The sequence below is a fragment of the Lactuca saligna genome, chromosome 3 (genome assembly GCF_052625555.1).
Source record: "Lactuca saligna cultivar CGN05327 chromosome 3, ASM5262555v1, whole genome shotgun sequence".
NCBI classification, from domain to species: Eukaryota; Viridiplantae; Streptophyta; class Magnoliopsida; order Asterales; family Asteraceae; genus Lactuca; species Lactuca saligna.
In genome coordinates this window covers 138,731,358-138,752,542 of record NC_136419.1, presented here as the reverse complement: position 1 = coordinate 138,752,542, position 21,185 = coordinate 138,731,358, and the positions used below count along the sequence as shown (strand labels likewise).

At 32.0% G+C, this 21,185-nt stretch overlaps 2 protein-coding genes and 1 pseudogene across 2 annotated transcripts; 1 reads left to right on the top strand and 2 right to left on the bottom strand.

Annotated features, from left to right (window-relative positions):
• Positions 1–1,047: 1,047 nt before the first annotated feature.
• LOC145037297 (TLC domain-containing protein At5g14285 pseudogene) lies at positions 1,048–2,090 on the top strand (annotated as a pseudogene).
• A 9-nt stretch (positions 2,091–2,099) lies between these two features.
• Positions 2,100–7,270, bottom strand: LOC145037296 (lysine histidine transporter 1-like). The gene is made up of 8 exons (XM_078985924.1): positions 7,083–7,270; positions 6,815–6,969; positions 5,390–5,773; positions 3,604–3,997; positions 2,839–2,944; positions 2,646–2,737; positions 2,472–2,540; positions 2,100–2,390 (listed from the first exon to the last, which is right to left on the bottom strand). Exons 1-8 carry the CDS (start codon positions 7,155–7,157, stop codon positions 2,292–2,294), a joined length of 1,374 nt encoding a protein of 457 aa, XP_078842050.1. The 5' UTR covers positions 7,158–7,270; the 3' UTR covers positions 2,100–2,291.
• A 309-nt stretch (positions 7,271–7,579) lies between these two features.
• On the bottom strand, positions 7,580–12,246 carry LOC145037295 (lysine histidine transporter 1-like). The gene is made up of 8 exons (XM_078985923.1): positions 11,981–12,246; positions 10,296–10,468; positions 9,810–10,196; positions 8,876–9,269; positions 8,606–8,711; positions 8,419–8,510; positions 8,259–8,327; positions 7,580–8,048 (listed from the first exon to the last, which is right to left on the bottom strand). Exons 1-8 carry the CDS (start codon positions 12,029–12,031, stop codon positions 7,950–7,952), a joined length of 1,371 nt encoding a protein of 456 aa, XP_078842049.1. The 5' UTR covers positions 12,032–12,246; the 3' UTR covers positions 7,580–7,949.
• Positions 12,247–21,185: the final 8,939 nt, after the last annotated feature.

Below are 21,185 nucleotides of genomic sequence, written 5' to 3'. Positions count from 1 at the left end.
CTGAGGAGGAAGACATCATCGAAAGGGTTGGTGTTCGTCGGAGGGTTAGAAATTTGTGAGAGTGGATCTATTGAACCCTTATGAAGCTTATGTAGTACATTGACCAGACACTTAGCTGGATTCCATAGACCATGTCACATATGACTTTCGTTGACGAACCAGGTAACTGATAATAAAATAAAGAAATCCTAATTTTAGCAGGTAATTTGTCATTTTTGTAAGATCCGATGTACGAAAAGTAGTTGAGCATCTTCTTATTAACATTCTTGTATCAATAACAGTGTGTTTAAAATCATTTTTTCAACATAACTCGAACATGATTTAACTTAGGAATGACAATAGGGCGGGTTCGGGGCGGGGCATGGATTCCCAAACCCGCCCCGATAACTTTCGGGTATCTTATCGGGGCGCCCCATTGGGTTTCGGGTTTCCCCGTCGGGTTTCGGGTATCTTATCGGGTTTACAACAACTGATAACGAAATCTTTATTCTCTTTTAGGGTACCCCAATGTCTTATAAAATATACATGTTCTAGCAACTCTTTTAAATTAAAAACATGATGCATCACTTTAATAAAATAAACTGGACGTTATATAAAAAATTATTTGATTTAAGTTTTGTTTAATACGTCAAAACACATAAAAATGATCACTAACACCAGATTGTTAATAACTAAAAAAATTGTCCACGATAAGTATTTTATATTTGAACGTGTACAATTAACAGTAAAATTTTTTGAACATATTATATATATATATATAATCGGGACGGGGCGGAGCGGAGCGAGGATAACCCACTCTCTGCCCCAAACCCGATAAAAAACCCGATAACGATCCGTTACCCGACCTGAAATGATCGGGTTTCCTGTCGGGTTCGGGTTTTTTTGTCATCCCTAATTTAACTCGTAGAACATTCAATAATGACAAAAACCTCGAATCCTTTAGCATATTCATTGATTGTATCCGACTATCGCCACCCATTTCACCTTTTTCAACCAGTAAACTTGTTGACAGCGACTGCGTCTTAATGGATAATGCAACAGCTTTTAATTTTGACCGAGGGTTGGGTTTGGCGGCGGGCTGACTAATCAACTCGATCTTCTTCCACCTCTTGATCACGCGACACATCTATAAATTCATTCAATATGGGTTTTTGATTCCACAATCTCCTCCATACAATCAAACCAACCCCATCTAATTTCGTGAATTAGGATCCAAACAACATCGAATTTGGGCGAATTTAACGATGGATTCCCCGAGCCTAATTTCTTCTATGTCAAGTCTACCTCTCTTCTTCGCAATGTATTTTGCGATTTACTTGACTGCCCACTTCATCGTCTTCCGTAATTGGAGTCCGAAGCTCCGCCCTGAAGCCGCCAGCTGCTTAATCTCACTTGCCCATGGCACCCCGGCCGTGATCCTTGCTTGTCTCGCCATCCTCGCCGATTCCACAACTGGGTTCGCCACGATCAACACTCATTTTCAGAATACCGTTCTTGAATACAGCATTGCTTACTTCTTAATGGATCTTTGCCACTATTTAACCTTCTACCCAACCGATATCCTCTTCATCGGTCATCATTTAGCTACCCTTTTCGTTTTCGTTACCTGTCGATATCTAGTTCTTCACGGAGCATACGCGGTGCTGATTTTACTTGCCTTGGCGGAGATCACGAGCTTCTTTCAGAACGTTTGGACGCTGGCAAGTGCTCGAAGGCAGGATTCTGAAACTGCACGCCAGGTGTTTGATCTTTTGTCTCCTCCATTTTATGTGCTATATTCTGCTGTTAGAGGTTTTGCTGGACCTTTATTTGTTTACAAAATGGTTGTTTTCTATGCGAGTGGGGTTGCTGATAATGTTATTCCCAAATGGCTTTGGGTTTCTTGGATTTGTGTTGTTGTCATGGCTATTTCCGTTAGTGTACTTTGGATTTCTAATCTTTGGATCGAGTTGTATAGAGAAAGAATGTTTAAGCTTGAGAAGGAGAAGAAAAGTACATAGAAAACGGAATGAATTAATTCTGACTTGGGATATATATATTGTAATGTACTAATGTTCATCGGATATATATTAAAGAGAATCATAAATCAATAGTCACTCTTTCTGAAATAAAACTGAGAATCTTATTCATGATATGTTACAAATATTGTAGAACACATAGAACATATAAGAATGAATAATAAACAGAAAAAAGAAGAAAAAAAGAAAAGAAAATCACACAAATCCCCTTGTTATATGGGTTCTGTTGCCTATTATTTTGCTTTCTTCCACTTTTACACTGAGTGATAATGATCAACTATAGAACTTATAATCCTTGGCTTGTTTAATGATATTATAAAGTCCTCCAATAGGTGATAGAATCATCAAACATAGACCAAGAAAAATGCAAATCTGAAAATTAAAATGTTAGTTTAGATTTCATTTTATTTTATAAAAAACAAATAATGTATGGGGTTAAAAGATAAAACCTACCCAATTAGTGCACCAAGACAAGCTGAACCTCTTTGGTTTACAGATGGCAAGCCACATTATGCATGGAAGCTTAAGAAATCAAAAAGTCAAAAAGTCAACACAACAATAAATAGTTGGATTTTTAAGAAATTGAAGAAAATTTGGATGTTTATATAACTCGAAAGATATTCTTACAAAATAAGTTGTGGGGGCAAAGGCTAAGCCTCCGAAAAATCCAAGGAGACCTCCAAAGAAAGGGAAGGTTATAGCAACAAACATTGTGAATGCTGAAATCCAAAAAAAAAAAAAAAGATTGGTAAATGATTCTTTAAAATAGATAAATTCATAACAACATTTTTGCCTTGAAATAGAATTGTACTATACTAACCTACGTAGATATTACGCGTACAAAATCGCAAGATCCAAGTTGGTTTGAATTTCAATTTTTTCACCAACAAGGTTTCCATCATGTCAAAAACCGGCATTGCGTATATCTATACAAACTCAAAACTTTGTTAGCATGTAGAAAAATGAAAATACATTGCTATTAGAAAAATGTAAAAAAAAAATGGCAAAACATCCTTTTACTCATTTTACCGATATATACAATGTATTATATTTTTCACCTATAGTAGCAATATACTTACATTTTATTTACCCATAACAACATTCTTACATTTTTTAGGGCAAATGATATAAAAGGCACTATGTTTTCCCTTTTTTTATTACTTTTTATTTTGACACTGCATTATTTTTTGTTCCAAATCGAACATCGTATGTTCCAATTTTGACCAATTTTGACCATTTCACCGGATACCCGGTTTGCCATGCTGAGTTGGAAAATGCAATGTCAAAATCGAAAAAATAAATAAATACATAGCTGTCTTTTGTGCCATTGAATGGAAATGAAAAGGTCAACATTGAACACAATTAGAAAATACAATGTTCAATTTAAAAAAAAAAAATAACGTAGTGTCAAAATCGAAAAAAAAAAAAGTGAAAACATAGTGTTTGTTGTTCCATTTACCCTTTTCTTTTTAAATCCATAAACCAACATATTTACATTTTGTTTACACATAATAACAAAGTACTTACACATTTCTTTACCAATAATAGCAATATGTAACAACATTTATATCGAGTAAAGAAATACCTGATAACTACCGATGACATGGATAACCACAAACAAGTTAGCAGCAGCAATAAGCCATTTAGGCTTATGTAGTGAAACTAAAATATTATCCGCGACTTGATTTCCAAACATATAATATCCAAGAAAAGCCACCGGAAAATAGCACAAAGCCACCACCACATAAGCCACCACCACCCCCTTCCACATGGGTCCCTTTGAAGGCTTTTCGGGTGTTGAAGGAATTGTTGCCTGGATCTCAAGCACAACATTATGTCCCGCATATGCAAATGCCACGTCACCCAAAGCTGAAAGAAAATTGAATGTTGTTTCTGATGGGGTCTTGCCATTGTACCCGTATTCCACATTTTCTTGCATTCCCTTATTCACAGAAGCTGTCCATGCAATTGTTGAGTAACTGTTTCGGAAAAACACCTTAGGTTAGAGTAAATTACAGAAATGGTCCCTGTGGTTTTGGATTTTTCCCGTGTTTAGTCCAAAATAGAAACGTTTTTCAATTTTTCATGTTGATTTTTGGGTCTGAAACTTTAATATAAGGACCAAATCAAGTAACTGGGAAAAACAACTTATGTTAGAGTAAATTACAAAAATAGTCCTTGTGCTTTCTGATTTTTACTGTGTTTAGTCCAAAACTGAAACCTTTTTCAGTTTTGGTCCTTATTTCCGAGTTTCATATCAATTTTGGTCTTTGGGACTGTGAAATAAGGACCAAAATCGAGGAGCTGTTTGGAAATAACACTGTAAGTTAGAGTAAATTACAAAACGGTCCTTGTGCTATCTGATTTTTACAAAAATGGCCCCTGTGTTTTCGGATTTTTAACTTGTTTAGTCCAAAACAAAAATGTTTTTTTAGTTATGGTGTCGATTTTTGTCTCTGAAACTTTTATATACGGACCAAATCAAATAATTGGCTTAGCAAGAACACTTGAAAATAGAGAAAGTTATGAATATGGTTCTTGTGCTTTCTGATTTTCACTGTGTTTAGTCCAAAACTGAAACCTTTTTCAGTTTGGTCCTTATTTCAAGGTTTCATATCAGTTTTGGTATCTGGAACTGTGAAATAAGGACCAAAATCGACGAGGTGTTTGGCAATAACACTGTAAGTCAGAGTAAATTACAAAAAAGGTCCTTGTGCTTTCTGATTTTTACCGTTGTTAGTCCAAAATTGAAACCTTTTTCAATTTTGGTCGTTTTTCATGGTTTAATATCAATTTTTGGTCTTTGGAACCTTGAAACAAGGATCAAAATCGAGTTAAAATTAGAATGAATTACAAAATGGTCTATGTGCTTTCTGATTTTTACCGTGTTCAGTTCAAAATTGAGACATTTTTTTTCTTTCAATTTTGGTCATTATTTCAAAGTTTCTGGAAGACTGGAACTTTGAAATAAGGACCAAAATCTAGTAAATATCTGGCCATAACACTTTAAATTAGAGTAAATTACAAAACAGTCCTTGTGCTTTATATTTTTACCATAATTAAAACCATTTGCACTTTTTGTCCTAATATCAAGGTTTCGTATCGATTTTTGTCTTTGAAACCCTTAAAATAAGGACCAGATTCAAGTAACTATTTTTCAAGAACAGTTTAAATTAAATTAAGTTACAAAAATGGTCCATGCTTTCTGATTGTTACCATGTTTAGTACAAAGTTTTAACCTTTTTCAGTTTTGGTCCTTATTTCAAGGTTTCATATGAATAACCAAAATAGATACAAAACCTTGAAATTATAAATCTTGAATACCATTTTAGTTAATGAAAACTGACAAGGGTAAAGATGTAAAAACTCACGTTAAAGACATGACAGCAGCAGCCAATGAGACGCCAGAAATGGAGTTGAAATTTGGAAGGTGAGACAACACAAAATGAATAGAAGCAAATATCATAATGAAATATGTTGTTTTGAATTCTTTGCACTCTTCACAAAGAGTTTTGTGGATTTTCCTTATAGACACGCCACCTGTCACCATATAAACTATATCCACACCCACTTCACAAATCAACTGTTGGGGAACAACGATATATAAACCGAGTTTTTCACCAAAAGCTTCTTGACCTAATTCATGGTATCTATCAAACCGTTTTCCAGGTATCATTTCATGCATTTCAACCATTTGCCAAAGTGTGTATAACGTTATTATCCATGATAGAATAAGTATAACCACACCAGGTCCCCTGTATTGGGAAGAATTTCATCTTGTTAGTATTTAGAGTAAATTACAAAAATGGTCCTTGTTCTTTCTGATGTTTACTATGTTTAGTCCAAAATTGGAATCTTTTTCAGTTTTGGTCATTGTTTTTGGATCGGTTTCAGTCCATGAATTTGATGTAAGGAATGAAAATTTTAGATGTTTAGAATAAATTACAAAATTGGTCCTTCTTTTTTCTAAATTTGACCGAGTTTAGTCCAAAGATGAGACGTTTTTTCAATTTTTGTTCTTATTTCAAGGTTTGATATTAGTTTTGGACTTTTGGTTCTTGGAACCTTGAAATAAAGAGCAAGATCAGATATTTAGTATAAATTATGAAGATGGTCTTTGCTCTTTCTAGTTTAAGTAAATTACATTTTTGGTCCCTGAGTATAGTTGGTTTCTAAATTTTGGTGTCAAAATGTTTTCTCTTGCAGTATTGGTCCTTATTTGTCTATTTGAGGGTTTTTTGATGTTTATGGTCCCTATTACGAGTAAAATGACTATATTTTTAGGACCAAAATTGCAAAATTCAGCAATACTTACACACCAAAATAGTCATTTTACTAAAAACAGGGTCCGAAAACACTAAAAGAACCTCATATAAGGACCAAAATTGCAAGAGAAACCAAAATTGAAAAAAATAAGTGATACTCAGGGACCAAAAATGTAATTTTATTTTCTAATTTTTTACTGTGTTCTGTCTAAAATCGAAACATTTTTCAAATCCAGTCCTTTTTTAAGGTTTCATATCGATTTTGGTCCCTTGAACCTTGAAATAAGAACCAAAATCAAAAAATCCCAAACTTCCAGGGACCAAAGTCGATACAAAACCTTTAAACAAGGACCGAAATTGAAAAACATTTCAATTCTTCACTAAACACGGTAAAACCAAGAACGAATAAGAACCATTTGCGTAAGTTTCTATACTCTAGTATTTAAACGAAGAAATTTATGGGAATTGAAGGACAAAATCGTCTTTTTGTGTTTTCAATTTCAGGAATAATACGATATACATATACAATACCATCCAAGATTTGACATGGCATATGGAAGACTCAAGACTCCAGCTCCAACCATGGCTGTGACATTGTGGAAAGCTGCATACCACCATTTTGCATTTCTTGATCCAGTGATTGGAAGCCATGCATCAATGGCTTTCTGCTCTTCTGTCCTTTCATCCTGTTATCAAAAAGGTACAAATTAATCGCATCCTTTAACTTTTCTTTTATGCTTTTTTGTTCATAAAAAAACGTCTCTTTAATTTAAAGCATTCCAAGAAAAGACTATCTTACAAAACTGGATGCATCTGCTGTTGCCCCTTTTAAGTCATCGAATGACTTTGTATCATCTGTAGTTTGAGTTCCCATGGGAGAACTTGGGATATGATTATATCGAAGAAGAAATAACAAAATTGAAAACAGAAAGGTAGATCATAGATGCACTTATTTAAGTAGTGTTTCCTTTTAGAAGGATTAGAGAAATTAGTCCATATAAAGACAAATTAAGCCGGCTATTTATTCTGTAGTTTGCAGTCTCATTAAAATTTATTGTAAAGTCTTAAGGATCTCAATCAGAAAAGTCTTTGGAAACTCCATTTTCATGTCTTTTTCCTAAGTGCCAAATGTCATGTTCATTTTTCTTAGGTTTGAAAGGGAAGGATGAATATGATTTTCTTTTATCTTAGTGACAACTAAACCAATATTTAGATGCACACAATGTGAATCTTGGTGTAATATAATGAAGAAAACTTTATTGGTTTTAATTACACACATTAGAACAAGAATCTACATTGGTAGAGATGAATAGGAGCTGTAATAATGGTATTGGAAGCATATTACAAGTGAGTCTAGATAAAAGACTCGAGTTCTAGTGTATAAATAGCGAAAATGATTGTAATTTTGGAGTACAATTTACATCTATAGATACTAGTTTGGAAACATGTATATAAATATACACACACATACTAACTGCAAACATAAAAAAAAAAATCAAATGAAAATAAGGGCTTGAACTTATACACTCCTGTTCTTCCTTATAAACACTCTTTTCAACCATAATAATTCCCGAAGACATTTTAATGATCTCCATGGTTGCTTCAATCATTATCACAAGCTTTCTTGATTTACAAGCTAAGTTGTATACGATATCTTGATTAGCAATTAAGAGAAAAACTCATAGGTACTGGCTTGTACAATGATCTGCCTTAAGCCCCCAATAGGTGAGACGATCATTAAAGCAACTCCAAGTATGATACATATCTGAAATATGTGAATCGGGTGTTAATAGAAATGATTAAAGAAATATGAAAATATGGTTTGTTTGGGTGTTGGATATTGTAACACCCTAAGTCCAAAGTTATAGACTAGACCAAAACATCTGGTTTAGCTTAAAACTGTGGTGGAAATTATTGGTAGTCTTAATCAATATCAACTGCTGAAGCTGAATATGTTACATGTAATAATACGTACCCAATTGGTAATCCAAGATAAGCTCCATCTTCTAGGTTTACAGATGGAAAGCCACATGATGCAAGGCAACTAAACGATAAAGAACAAGAAAACAAAATTCGAACCATAAATTGACAATGTCGAAAAGAAAGAAGAAATAGGAAAAGATGAAGTTACTTACAAAGTATGTTGTGGGGGCAAAAGCGAATCCTCCGAAGAAACCAAGGAGTCCACCGAAGAAAGGGAAGCATATACCTATGAACATTGTCAACGCTGCAAAGGGAAGGAAGAAAATTAATCGGTTAATAACATGTAGACCCCAAAAAATCGTTAACTTGTCATTGTTCTATATGTTATAGTTTGCTTACCAACGTATATGTTCCTTGTGATAAACCGAAGAAGGAAAGTAGGGGCGAAGTTCAACTTCTTTACCAACAAAGTTTCAATCATATCAAATACGGGCATCGCATAGACCTACCAAAAAAAAACCTACTTTAGATAATGTGGATAATGACAAAGTTAGGTTTCTTGATTTAATATAGAAATAATGACTTAATAGAGAAAATCGAGAAAAAAGCTTTTCCGATGAAGTCTTAAGTTTTTAAAAATTGTCTTGTTTACATCATTTGTTTTCCTACCTGATAGCTACCAATGACGTGGATCACAACCATCAAATTAGCCATGGCAATTAGCCACGTAGGCTTATTTAAAGTTTGAAGAATGTTATCATCGACCGAATTTCCATATACCCAATACCCAATAAGGGCAACCGGGAAGTAGCATATGGCAACGACTATGTAGGCAACAATCACTCCCCTCCACATGGGACCCTTCGAAGGCTTCTCAGGGGTCGATGGAATAGTGGCTTGGATTTCCAATACCACATTGTGCCCTGCATATGCAAACGCAACATCACCCAATGCACTAAAGAAGTTGAATACGGTCCCCACTGTGGTTTTAGCCTTGTATCCATAATCTACATCCGGTTGCACGCCCTTTTTTAAAGCAGCCGTCCATGCAATAGTAGAGTAACTGCATTATAACAATCGCATTGGTTATTCCACTAGAAAAACGAACAAACAGACCGTACTTTGTTTGACGTACATCAGACTCTGATTGAGACCGATGACAAAGGGACAAAGATTGCAATTTTTTGTCCCACTCAAAAAATTGGGACGCAACTCACTCTCAATCTCTCGTTTGTATGAAAGACATAAATGCCCTTTTGATCCTCATCAAAAATAACCCTAGAAAGCATGTATAATCCCACCATGTCCCGAGTAACAAGCACAATCTTGTGTTTGCCACACAAAACAACATTTGATGAGACGATGAGATTGGGCATGCTTTCTACGACTATTATTGAGGATGAGAATGAGGAGGACATTTACGTCTTTTGCACAGTCTTCGACCGAGAGAAATCCTTGCCCTTATTTTTGGGCATAACAAAAATTGCAATATTTGTCTCATTGACATCAGTCTCAATCACAGTCCAAGATATACGAAACACAGTACAACTTGTTCTATTCTATTCTGGCATATCTATCTAATCTTTTTGGTGATGTTAACTACCTGAGCGACATAACGGCTGCTGCCAACGACACACCAGAGATGGCATTCAAATTTGGTAGATGAGAAAGAACGAAATGCACCGAGGCAAAGATCATGATGAAATACGTGAGCTTGATATCTTTACAATGATCATTGCAAACAAGATCATGAAATTTCTTTAAAGATTTCCCTCCTGTAACCATATAAACAATATCCACACCAACTTCAACAATCAGTTGTTGTGGAACCACAATATAAAGACCAAGTTTTTCCCCAAAAGCATGTTGCCCGAGTTCATGATATCTATCAAATCGTTTTCCGGGCACTATTTCATGCATCTCAACCATTTGCCATAACGTGTATAAAGTTACAACCCATGATATTACCAAAACCGCAACACCAGGACCCCTAAAATAACATAAATTTAAATGATATTAATAAAATTACTTTTGTATTATTGTAATTCTGTTTATTTAAAAATAGCGATGATAGGAATTAGGAACAAACCATCCGAGTTCTGACATGGCGAAAGGGAGACTGAGAACACCGGCTCCCACCATGGCTGTGACATTGTGGAAAGCTGAATACCACCATTTTGCATTTCTTGATCCAGTGATTGGAAGCCATGCATCAATGGCTTTCTCTTTCTCAGTTCTATTGTCAACTTGTCTATCGTTAACCTGTTTATATGTTCATCGATATCATTTTTACGATTATTATTATTATTATTATTATTATTATTATTATTATTATTACAAATTCAATACTATATTACTTCTGTTGAACACATCTTTTTGGATACGGGTTTGTAAGTCAATCTTGAAATAAAGAGGATAGAACTATGGGTGGATGTTATATATAAAACAGTACGTGTATATCTTAGAAGAAAATTTTATTATTTCACTATTTTGGAGCATAAAAGAAAAAGAAAATATTAGGAAAGTACACACATATGACATATCCTAGTTTGAAAATTTTGGATGAGATATGGCTGAACTATCTAGGTGGGCCATTTCTTATTTAAGTCTCATATAAACAATTTCAACGAATAAGGTATCTATTATCATATTTATATTTATATTATATTAATAGAAGAGTTTCTCATACACGTTATGATCTTAATATCTTCTGTATAAAAATCTAAATGTAAATTTTTTATTTGTCCAGTTGGTGTATTGGAACAGACCCGTTATTATATTCGCCAGTTGTCGTATATGGAACTGGTCAACTTGCCCATTTTTAAATTTAGGAAGCTTTCACAAAGGCATTATATATATTTTTTCATTTTTATTGAGGAAGACACCGTTTTATTTATTTAGAAAAATCATTTATATTTAAAAAGTTTTCGATTTGATAGGTTTTAACATTAAATAACAAGAAATATCTTTAGGTGTGGAAGTACATATATAATTAGAAAAAAATATTTATTTTTGCATTTGTAGTTCAAAGTGAATTAGTCTTTTTATCAATTAAATAGGATCGGTTATATTATACGCAATCTAAAATAATGTTTTTATTCATTAGAAAATTATTGACAGCGACTTTCATCAAGAAACAAACAATCCAAAATAAGAAACTGACCTCAATAATGACTAAATGGCAAAAAAAAAAAAAGTCAATGGCTAGACTGCATTTTTTTTTTCTAAATGTCTCTGGATTTTTCGAAAAGTAAATAAACGATGTTTTTTTTGAGTAAAAGGTTAAAAAATATAGAGTTTTATACACACGGGAAAGCGATCTCTGTTGAATGTAGTAAATACATTCACGATCTATAACATCATTAATTCATTTTACATACAATATTATTATTATTTTTTTGAACTTTACAAAATTAAAAAAAGACATTTAAAAAGAAATCATTTAGTTGTTAATTATTTTATATTAAAAAAAGTGTATTTTCTTTTTAAATTTAAAAGTTCAATGTTCATTTGAACTCTATATTCAACTCCATATTTATTGAATATTGATATTCTACTATGATTGAGTTTAATCCACTCATTCAATAATTTCATTAAACTGTAAATTGTGGATGTAAGTTCTAAGTGTTTGCGAGAAAGAAACAAGACGAAATGAAATCCTAAAAACAATGAGACAATAACTTATATAAAAAGACAGAAGAGAAGAGAAAACCAATATGTATATTGGATTTACATGTTAACATAATAACATCATTTCTAGTGAGGGGAACATACCTTGTTATCGGAAAATTTGTTATCGGAGTATTGTTCATCTTGTGTGCCCATGGTCGTATCTTTTAACCACTTATGACACAAAAACCCAAAAATCAACAATTAATTAACAACTTATCGATTATCAATCGAAATAAGTCTGGTTTGAGGTATGATCATTTACTACAGATGGGTATATATAGAGCGAACCAGACATCCAGCTTTCATACTTGAGTCAATTGAAGTTAGCTGCTTCCACGAAGCCGTTGCAAAAAATCCATGTGCTTTACTTGGGTCAACTCTCACAAGTCTACGGATTCTCTGAAATTGAAAATATATCATTAGTTTTTTATTTTTTATTAAAATAATAAATAAATGATGTAACATATTTTATTTAATGAGGGTACTTTCGAAAACAAATAAGAGATGTTCTTAGTTTATAATTAAATTAAATGGGTTTTTTATTTTATTATAATCTATAGCATATTGATTATGTTTTATAAAATATAAGTCGACTGAAAGGTGTAATTTGTCTTGTGTTTGATACTAATGGACAATTGTTGTTTTATTGGTAATTTATTATGTTACAATGCTTATATGTATTAGGTGACGTGTAAATTTAAACAGAAAATTCTCTCAAGATGTGGTTCTGTACTTTGTATAAACTTGTGATTATATCAATGTTTTAAAACCCAGGTTGATCCGGTCGGTTCAACCGATTGGACCGTGACCCGGGGTAGAAGGCAGGTTAATTGAGACCGGTTTTTTTTGTAAAAATACGAACCGGATCGAACCGGCCGGGTTTCCTCTAAATCGTGGTTCAACTGCTTATGTCGAACCGGTTAAAACCGGATTGACCCGTTTTAATAGGGTTGGATAGTTGGAAACAAGTAGCGAACGCCAAAACAACGAGAAGTTTGCAGTTTCTTCAATGTTTTCAATGCTTTTAAATAATTAAACTTTGTGGATATTAAATTATTGGTTTTATATGTTTATGCATTATGCATAAAAGTAAAAATATATAAAAATAGAAAAAAAAACCATAAACCGGGTTGACCCGGCGGTTCAACTGGTTGAACCGGTTGACCCGTGAACTGGTCATCATACCGGGTCAACAAAAAACCCGGGTTTTAAAACATTGGATTATATCGTTACAAATAAGAACCCTGAACTCGGTGATCTTGACCTCGTACAAATGGTTTAGAATGTTACTTTCCATCGATTTTTAGGTTGCAATTACTGAAAGTTACATTTAATATTGAATTTCCGGTGTTTAGATGTGCTATAAAATGGTTTATAGTGACTTGAAACGGTAACGATTTATTTCTATATATCTTATCATAATAATAGAAATTTATTATGCATCTTATTGATTTGAAACCCCATGTCTTTTTATATATTTTTTATAATAATGATATCTAAATATTATTAAAAGAGAACCTTTAATTCTAGATTGAAGAAATCAGAGCGATTGATTACATTTAAATCCTATATGTTCCACCATTGAATTATTTGCTGACATCATATTTGTTAATGATTTTAATTTTTGTCCACCAAATTTATAAAATGTATATTATATTTTATATTAGGAATTTTATTAATGACAATTAAATTTCATCAAAAGTAAAATTAATTAAATTATGAATTCTATTAATGACAATTAAAGCTCATCAAAAATAAAATGAATTAAATTAGGAATTCTATTAATGATAATTAAATCTCACCAAAAATAAAATGAAAAAATTACCCCATCGCACCCTTATTACCAGTACCCATACACTCGCTCCTCATTTTTTTACATAATCTATCTAACCTAAGTTTTGTACCGGAGAAGAAAATAGGGGAAAGAAGAAATATAATACTTGTGGGCTTCGATCTGTATGGATCAATATTGTGTTCGATAATCATGGAAAAATTAGAATGATGTAGAGATAAAATTTATTTGGATTCTACTTTAATTTGATCGCAGTTTAGATCGATTTTGGTCAAGGTTCTAAAAAGCTCGTTATGGCTCCGCGATGGCGCGTCATTGCTCAAGACTTGTACCTGCCACTAAGCTTTACCAAAATGCCGTCTTAACTCATATATGTGTATAAAAATGAATAATAGTTGAAAATACATATAAAAATATAAATTATATACAAAATTGCCACCTTAAATCATATTTTATTCTGTTTCAACTATGAAGTTCCAATCTATAAAACCTTTCGATTTAAGTTTAGATCGATAATGATTATGTTTTCTAAATCTTCTTCGACTTTTCTTCTTATGATTTGTATTGTTAATTTTGATTTTTTAACTTATATGTATCTGAGAGCAAAAAGATGGACACAATAGCACCACTACCTTTCATCCATTGTTTCGATTTGAAAGATATGTCCACTAGGTAGTGAATTTGTATATGTCGATTTTATTTTTTATTTTTACGTTTCTTGTATATGTCTTTAGTCAATGATTTTTTTGTGGCTTACGAAATCGTTAATGAAAGATACACCCGAGTCAATGTCTATAATGCTTTACCCATTTGATCTCTTCCTGGATTTAGAGATGGAATTCAAACCTGTATACCAGTGAGTGATCCACATATCCTACAACTCAACAAAACCCAGTAGTGATATTTGTTTTGATTTATAAAAACACAAACTGGGCTCTCAAAAAAGAGTTATTCACCGAACCCTTATTAATATTATAAAACATCTTTTAGACTCAATAGCAAAGAAAAGATAAAGTTTTAGTATACCATGTAAATAGATTACATCAATAAACCTTATTGGAAAATGTTTATGATTGATTACTTTTGGTTAATAGGTTGTTCTTTTTTTTTTTTTTTTTTTTTTTTTTTGGAAAAATTGTCTTCTAATTTATCTATCACATATTATTCTGTTTTTCAATGGAGAGATACATAGAACTCAAATTTCTAATTTTCGTTTTGTGTTTTTGGAATACATTTTAGTTGTGAACTTGATGCTATGCAAGTACTTGCGTTGTCCGGGCATGTTGAGAAGTATAATAAGAACCTTGCACAACCTTATTCTTTCGTTTAACTGGTTTGAATATTCTTATTGAGTTTACTTTCTCAACGATAAATAGGTATACCCTACACTCTTGAAAATAAGGTTGGGAACATTGTGAGTATCTAGGTTTTCTCAGCAATAAGATAAGACATTAGTATATGTTGGATTAAGTGTTTAAGCCCATAACTATAATTGGTATGTACTTAAATTGATAGTAGCAAATGTCCTTCTGGGTTGCCTCCAAACCTAACAATTGAATAAGATTATTGTTGGAGAGAAAAGAATGATTTATTAATTTATTACTTGGTTAATAAATTGATTTATTAATGTATTATGGATATAATATATTAATTAGAAATCATATTGTTTAATTAATATTTAATCAGAAATTAATTTGGAATTAAAAGAATTAATTGAAACTACAGGGACTAAAGGTGACAATGTTCAAAAGTTGAGCATTGAGCATTCTAGAACCTCCATGATAGGGATGGAACGAAATCTAGAGTGTCTATAGGGATGTCAACGGGGGCAAACGGGATGAGGATTGCATTCCCCACCCGCACCCCCGAAATTTTCCTGTTCCCCCGCCCCCGAAATCTCTAGCCTCCCCATCCCCGCCCCCGCCCCCGAATCCCAGGATTACCCCCGACCCCGCCCCTATTTCCCCGCCCCCGTTTAGGTTAACTTTTTTTTTTTGGCGGACGAAGGTGGTGTTTAGGCTAAAAGAAGTTATTTTGGATAAAAATAGTTTTTAATAGCATAAGTTTATATATTTAAAATAAAAATATTATAACATCTTAAAAACGTTATACTATAAACTTAAAAACATGATATTTAATTGAATTTTGGAAGTTCAAATCATTGTTATTATTTATTATATTTTTATAATTAATATATATTAATATAAATAATATATTAACGGGGTCCCCATTGGGGGTTCGGGACGGGACTACCCACCCCCGCCCCCGCCCCCGAAACTAAAACGGGGGTTAACATTGCCCTCGCCCCCGCCCCAATCCCCGATTTTTTAAACAAATATTCCCCATTCTGGATCGGGGCCCCACGGGTTCGGGGTCCCACGGGACTTTTTGATATCCCTATATATATATATATATATATATCAAACCTAAAGTGTAATTATAATTAGATTAAATTTCAATTTTAAAATAATATCTTTACTTTTATTTATAAAGTTATGTCTTTAAATTTGAACATATTATACTTAACTTATTAGATTTAAAATGTTGTTGCGTGTAAACCATTATTAGTTTAAATCTACAACTTTTGAACAATTTGGACAAAATACTTAAATTATTAAATATAACATTACAGTGTCAACTTAAATATAAATTTCAGTTGCACTAAAAAAACAAAATAATATTTTATAAATAGTTAAAAGTGATAAATTATAGTGATAAATGCAAAAACTAAATTGTAATATCAGTTTAACTAAAATATTTCCTAAATATATTTTTATAATCGTTAAAATTTTTCAAATAAGTAGCTTAAAATAACTTATAATAACAATAGTTAAAAATAACTCTATATAAATTATTATATTTTTACCTTTAAAATCAAAAAATAATGTTTGATGTTTTAAATAATTATAATGATAAAAATTAAAACATAAAGCAAATAAATTTTAAAAAATTAGTTAACAATAACAACAACTATAAATAATATTAAACCAAATATAATATTTAATTTTATTGATGTGTAACTCGCGAGTAGAAGTCATTCAAGCGATTGATATTATGACGTTATAATACATGTATATATTACAATATAATTCAAAATAATCAATATATTATATCAAATTTATATACAAATTATTATATCAAATTTAACAACAACGTTAGTGTTATATTTAAAAAAAATATGAATTTGTAAAGACTTCAACTATATAGGTGTTTCTGTGCATTACAATGTCAACTCAAATATAAATTTCAGTTCCATTTAAAAAACTAAAGAATATTTTATAAATAGTTAAAAATGATAAATTATAGTGATAAAAGCAAAAACTAAATTGTAATCTCAATTTAACTAAAATATTTCTTAAATATGTTTTTATAATCGTTAAAAGTTTTCAAATAAGTAGCTTAAAATAATTTACAATAACAATAGTTAAAAACAACTCTATATAAATGATTATATAATTACCTTTAAAAAAAGCAATGTTTGATGTTTTAAATAATTATAATGATAGAAATTAAAACATTAAGCAAATAAATTTTTACAAATTAATTAACAATAAAACAACTATAAATAACATCAAATAATATATTATATTTAATTTTATTCATATGTAACTTGCGGGTAGAAGTTATTTAAACGATTGAGATTATGAAGTTACAATAAATGTATATATTATCATATAATTCAAATATACTCAATATATTATATCAATTTAGTGTAAACAAATTATTGTATCAAATTTAACAACAACATTATTGTTATATTTTAAAAAAATATATATATTTGTAAAGACATCAACTGTATAGGTGTTTCTGCGCAACGCACGAGCATTCACCTAGTATATATATATATATATATATATATATATATATATATATATATATATATATATATATATATATATATATATATATATATATGTTCAAATGTTTCTAGCAACTATTGTGTGCCTAAATGCACCAATGAGAATTCAAGAAATAATAAATAATTAAATAAATCATTAAATGGTATTTTAGACCTTTTGTACTTTTAATTAAGGAAATAATTTAATTGAAATCCTACAATTAAGGAAATAAACTATATATGTTTGACCTAGTCATGTGTGTGGTCGAACACGTTCATCATCGACATCAACACCATCACCATCACCGCTGCCCTCTTCCATCTTCTATGGTTTGTCGACCACTACCACACTTCCATCGCCACCTACAACAACCATCATCGACGCCCTCTTCGATCTTCTACTGTTCGTCAAAGTTCTATTCCCTCTTATACTCATTTTCGACTCCAAGTATTTGCATCTATCAAACCTAACTCTTTCTCAAATCAGATCAAAGTGATTTGGTGTATACTCCACCACCATCCGGTCACAACTTCCTCATCGACTGTTTGCTACTCATGTAAAAAAAATTGTTTATTAATAAATATATATCGTTTTGATTAAAAAGCATTCTTTTTGTTTTTGTATTTTTGCATGTGAATCAATTGTTAGAAGTTGCACAGAAATGGCATTCGACAACTGTCGTAAGTGGATCTAGTGGTGTATAGCAGCAAGATTTGCAAGAAAACAGTAATATGTGAGTATTAATTGATTTGTTGTATAGCATCTTCATCCTACGTATCTTCATCAATTTCTAGGTAATATCTAAATGAATTATTGAGATGGAATGAGTAGAACTAATTTTATCCTTTATCAATTTGAAGCCATTTAGATCACATGTAAACAACTCTTTAATTCCATCTAATTTCATTTAAAAAACAATGATTAATTTAATCAATATTAGATACCTGATCATGTGAATGGAATTGTGTGTAGTCTTTTAGAATTTAGAAGAAATTAGTCTATTATGATGTGAAAGTTGAGTATGAGGTGTGAATGGAATTATGTGTATTCTGTTAGAATTTATTTATATAAATCCATTCTTTTAGTATGTTTGTATTCTAGCAGATTGTGGTTTATGTATTCTGCCAAAATTTATAGATAAAATCTTATCAATAATATTATTTTAGAATAGATTAGTATTTTTGTTCGATTTTAATGGTTTTTCTTTTGCTTTTTAGGCTTTGAAGATTTGTCATTCATGTAGAAAAGAAAGAAAATATGGAGAACAAGAGTGTCTTATAGTAGAATGTATTCCGTTAGAATGTATAAAATGAATTTTAGCAACATTACTCTTTCAGAATTAATTAGTGTTTTATGTTGGATTTTGATGCTTTTATTGTATTTGTGATAGGAATGACTTGAAGACCTTATAGGAATAACGTGAATAATGAATTGACGATTGATCATACTTACAATTTAAGAATGTTGTTGTTTTTAAGAATTACACTTGCTATTCTTTCATAATGTTGTTATTATTCAAGAATGTTCTTTTTGTATCACAATCATAGAATATAATTATTTGATATATTAATAGTTCAAGAATCGATTTTGTATATTGTTTCATAATGTACTTATTAATGTTTTCTTCTTATGTATTTTTAAAAGTTTTCATAAACTGTTATTCTAACAGAATATCATTATAACAAAATTTCATTCTAATAGAATCTCATTCTGTCAGAATAAAATAATTTATATTCGGTTATGATTACAAATTAAATTAAAATTGAAAATGAATTAATTAAAAAAAAATTAGAATTATCCCTTTAATTTCGAAAATTTCATTTTTCAAATATAGTTAATTATCTAAAATACCATTTTTATTAAATTTGAGTGATTATATGGTACATGTTAACATATTCTAATATCGTAGACCCTTAGTTCATGATCATTGATTTTATTTATCTATTGGTGCATAATTGTGCTTATGGGTACACATTAGATGTAGCAAACAATATAACCTTATATATATATATATATATATATATATATATATATATATATATATATATATATATATATATATATATATATATATATATATATATATAACACCGTAAAATTTAAAACAAATTTTCACATTTTTAAACATATTTTACCAAACACATTTAAAAACAAAATCCCATTGTATCAATACTTTGGTTCACAAAAATATTTCCCAAGATCAAATACATAAAAATCCATGCGTGTGTACGAGTCATGCCGACGCCTTCCCGCGATCATCACTGGTACCTGAAACACATAACATATAATAATGTAAGCATAAAGCTTAGTGCGTTCCCTAAAATACCATACATAACACATACTAGCCACTCGAGGATATAACTTTGTGGGCCCGTGGGCCCTAACTCTGTGGACCCTCTGGTCCTAGCTCTGTGAACCTTCCGGTTCTAACTCTGATATACACATAGCATAAATCACATAGACATAATGCAGTGCAACACATCACATAAATAGCATACAATAACTCTGTCACATTACTCTAGTTACCACTCAAGGTAAAGTATAGTGAGAAGACTCACCTCAAATGTCTCGGTAAATCACCAACTCGGTAGAAATACGATCTAGCCTCCGCCTAAACACATAAAGTAATACTCTCATAAATATAACTCTCAGAACTAGACTCTACTCTCTCTAAGCACCCTCAGAAGGGTAAAAGACCATTTTACCCCTCCTTTGGCTCAAAGGCCCTCCTTGTTGACCAAACCCCAAAAGTCAACCAAAGTCAATGGTCAACTTTGACCCGACTCGGCGAGTGCACTTGGGCAACTCGGTGAGTCCACCTGTGTCTACTTACCTCTTTAGTCCCATTTAACACGTCGAGTCCCTCCCTATACTCGACGAGTCCCCAGGTAAGAATCGCGGGGCTACCCCGACTCAACTCGCCGAGTCTCAAGAACAACTCGGCGAGTACATGCCATGCACAAACTCTCTTGACCTCCTGAGGTCAGATCTGCTCCTCTAATCCATAGATCTGTCCTTACCAAGCATAATAATCACGTAAAGTCCAGACCTTGACACTCATATATCATCTAGATGGTATCATTTGGTGATTTAGCCCTAAAAATGGTATGCTAAGCTCATAACTCCCAAGATAACTCATAAAGCTCCAAGGGTTAAGGTCTCTGGGCCTCTTTGAGTCCAGATCCAAAGCATAAACTCGATAATGGACCAATTGCTCCACAATATCATCCTCAAAAGAGGTTAGAAAACCCTAACTCTAAGAATCAATACCAAAACTGAAGAAGGTCCGAATAAGACCTCAAGTTGAAGTCTCTGGACTTTGAAACCACTAGAATCACACCTCCTTCAGTATCCTCTTGCTCATGGTCACCTTCTTCTTGCTAAACCAAAGATAGAAAGATCAATTATGGCTTCTCCCTCCTCCCAAACGATCCAGCTCACTTAGGGTGCTCTCAAGGGACTGGTAGCCGCAATGGAAGGCTAAGAGTGCCCTTAAATAGGATCCCACCCCGGAGGATTAGGGTTTCATTAAACAATGTGGACTTGCCGAGTCCAAATGCGACCCGGATGATAATCCGCGACCCTACTCGGCGAGTCTAAGCATCAACTCGCTGAGTTCCTTCACAAATTTCAAAAATAAAATATTAGAATAATATACCTGGGATTCCGGATGTTA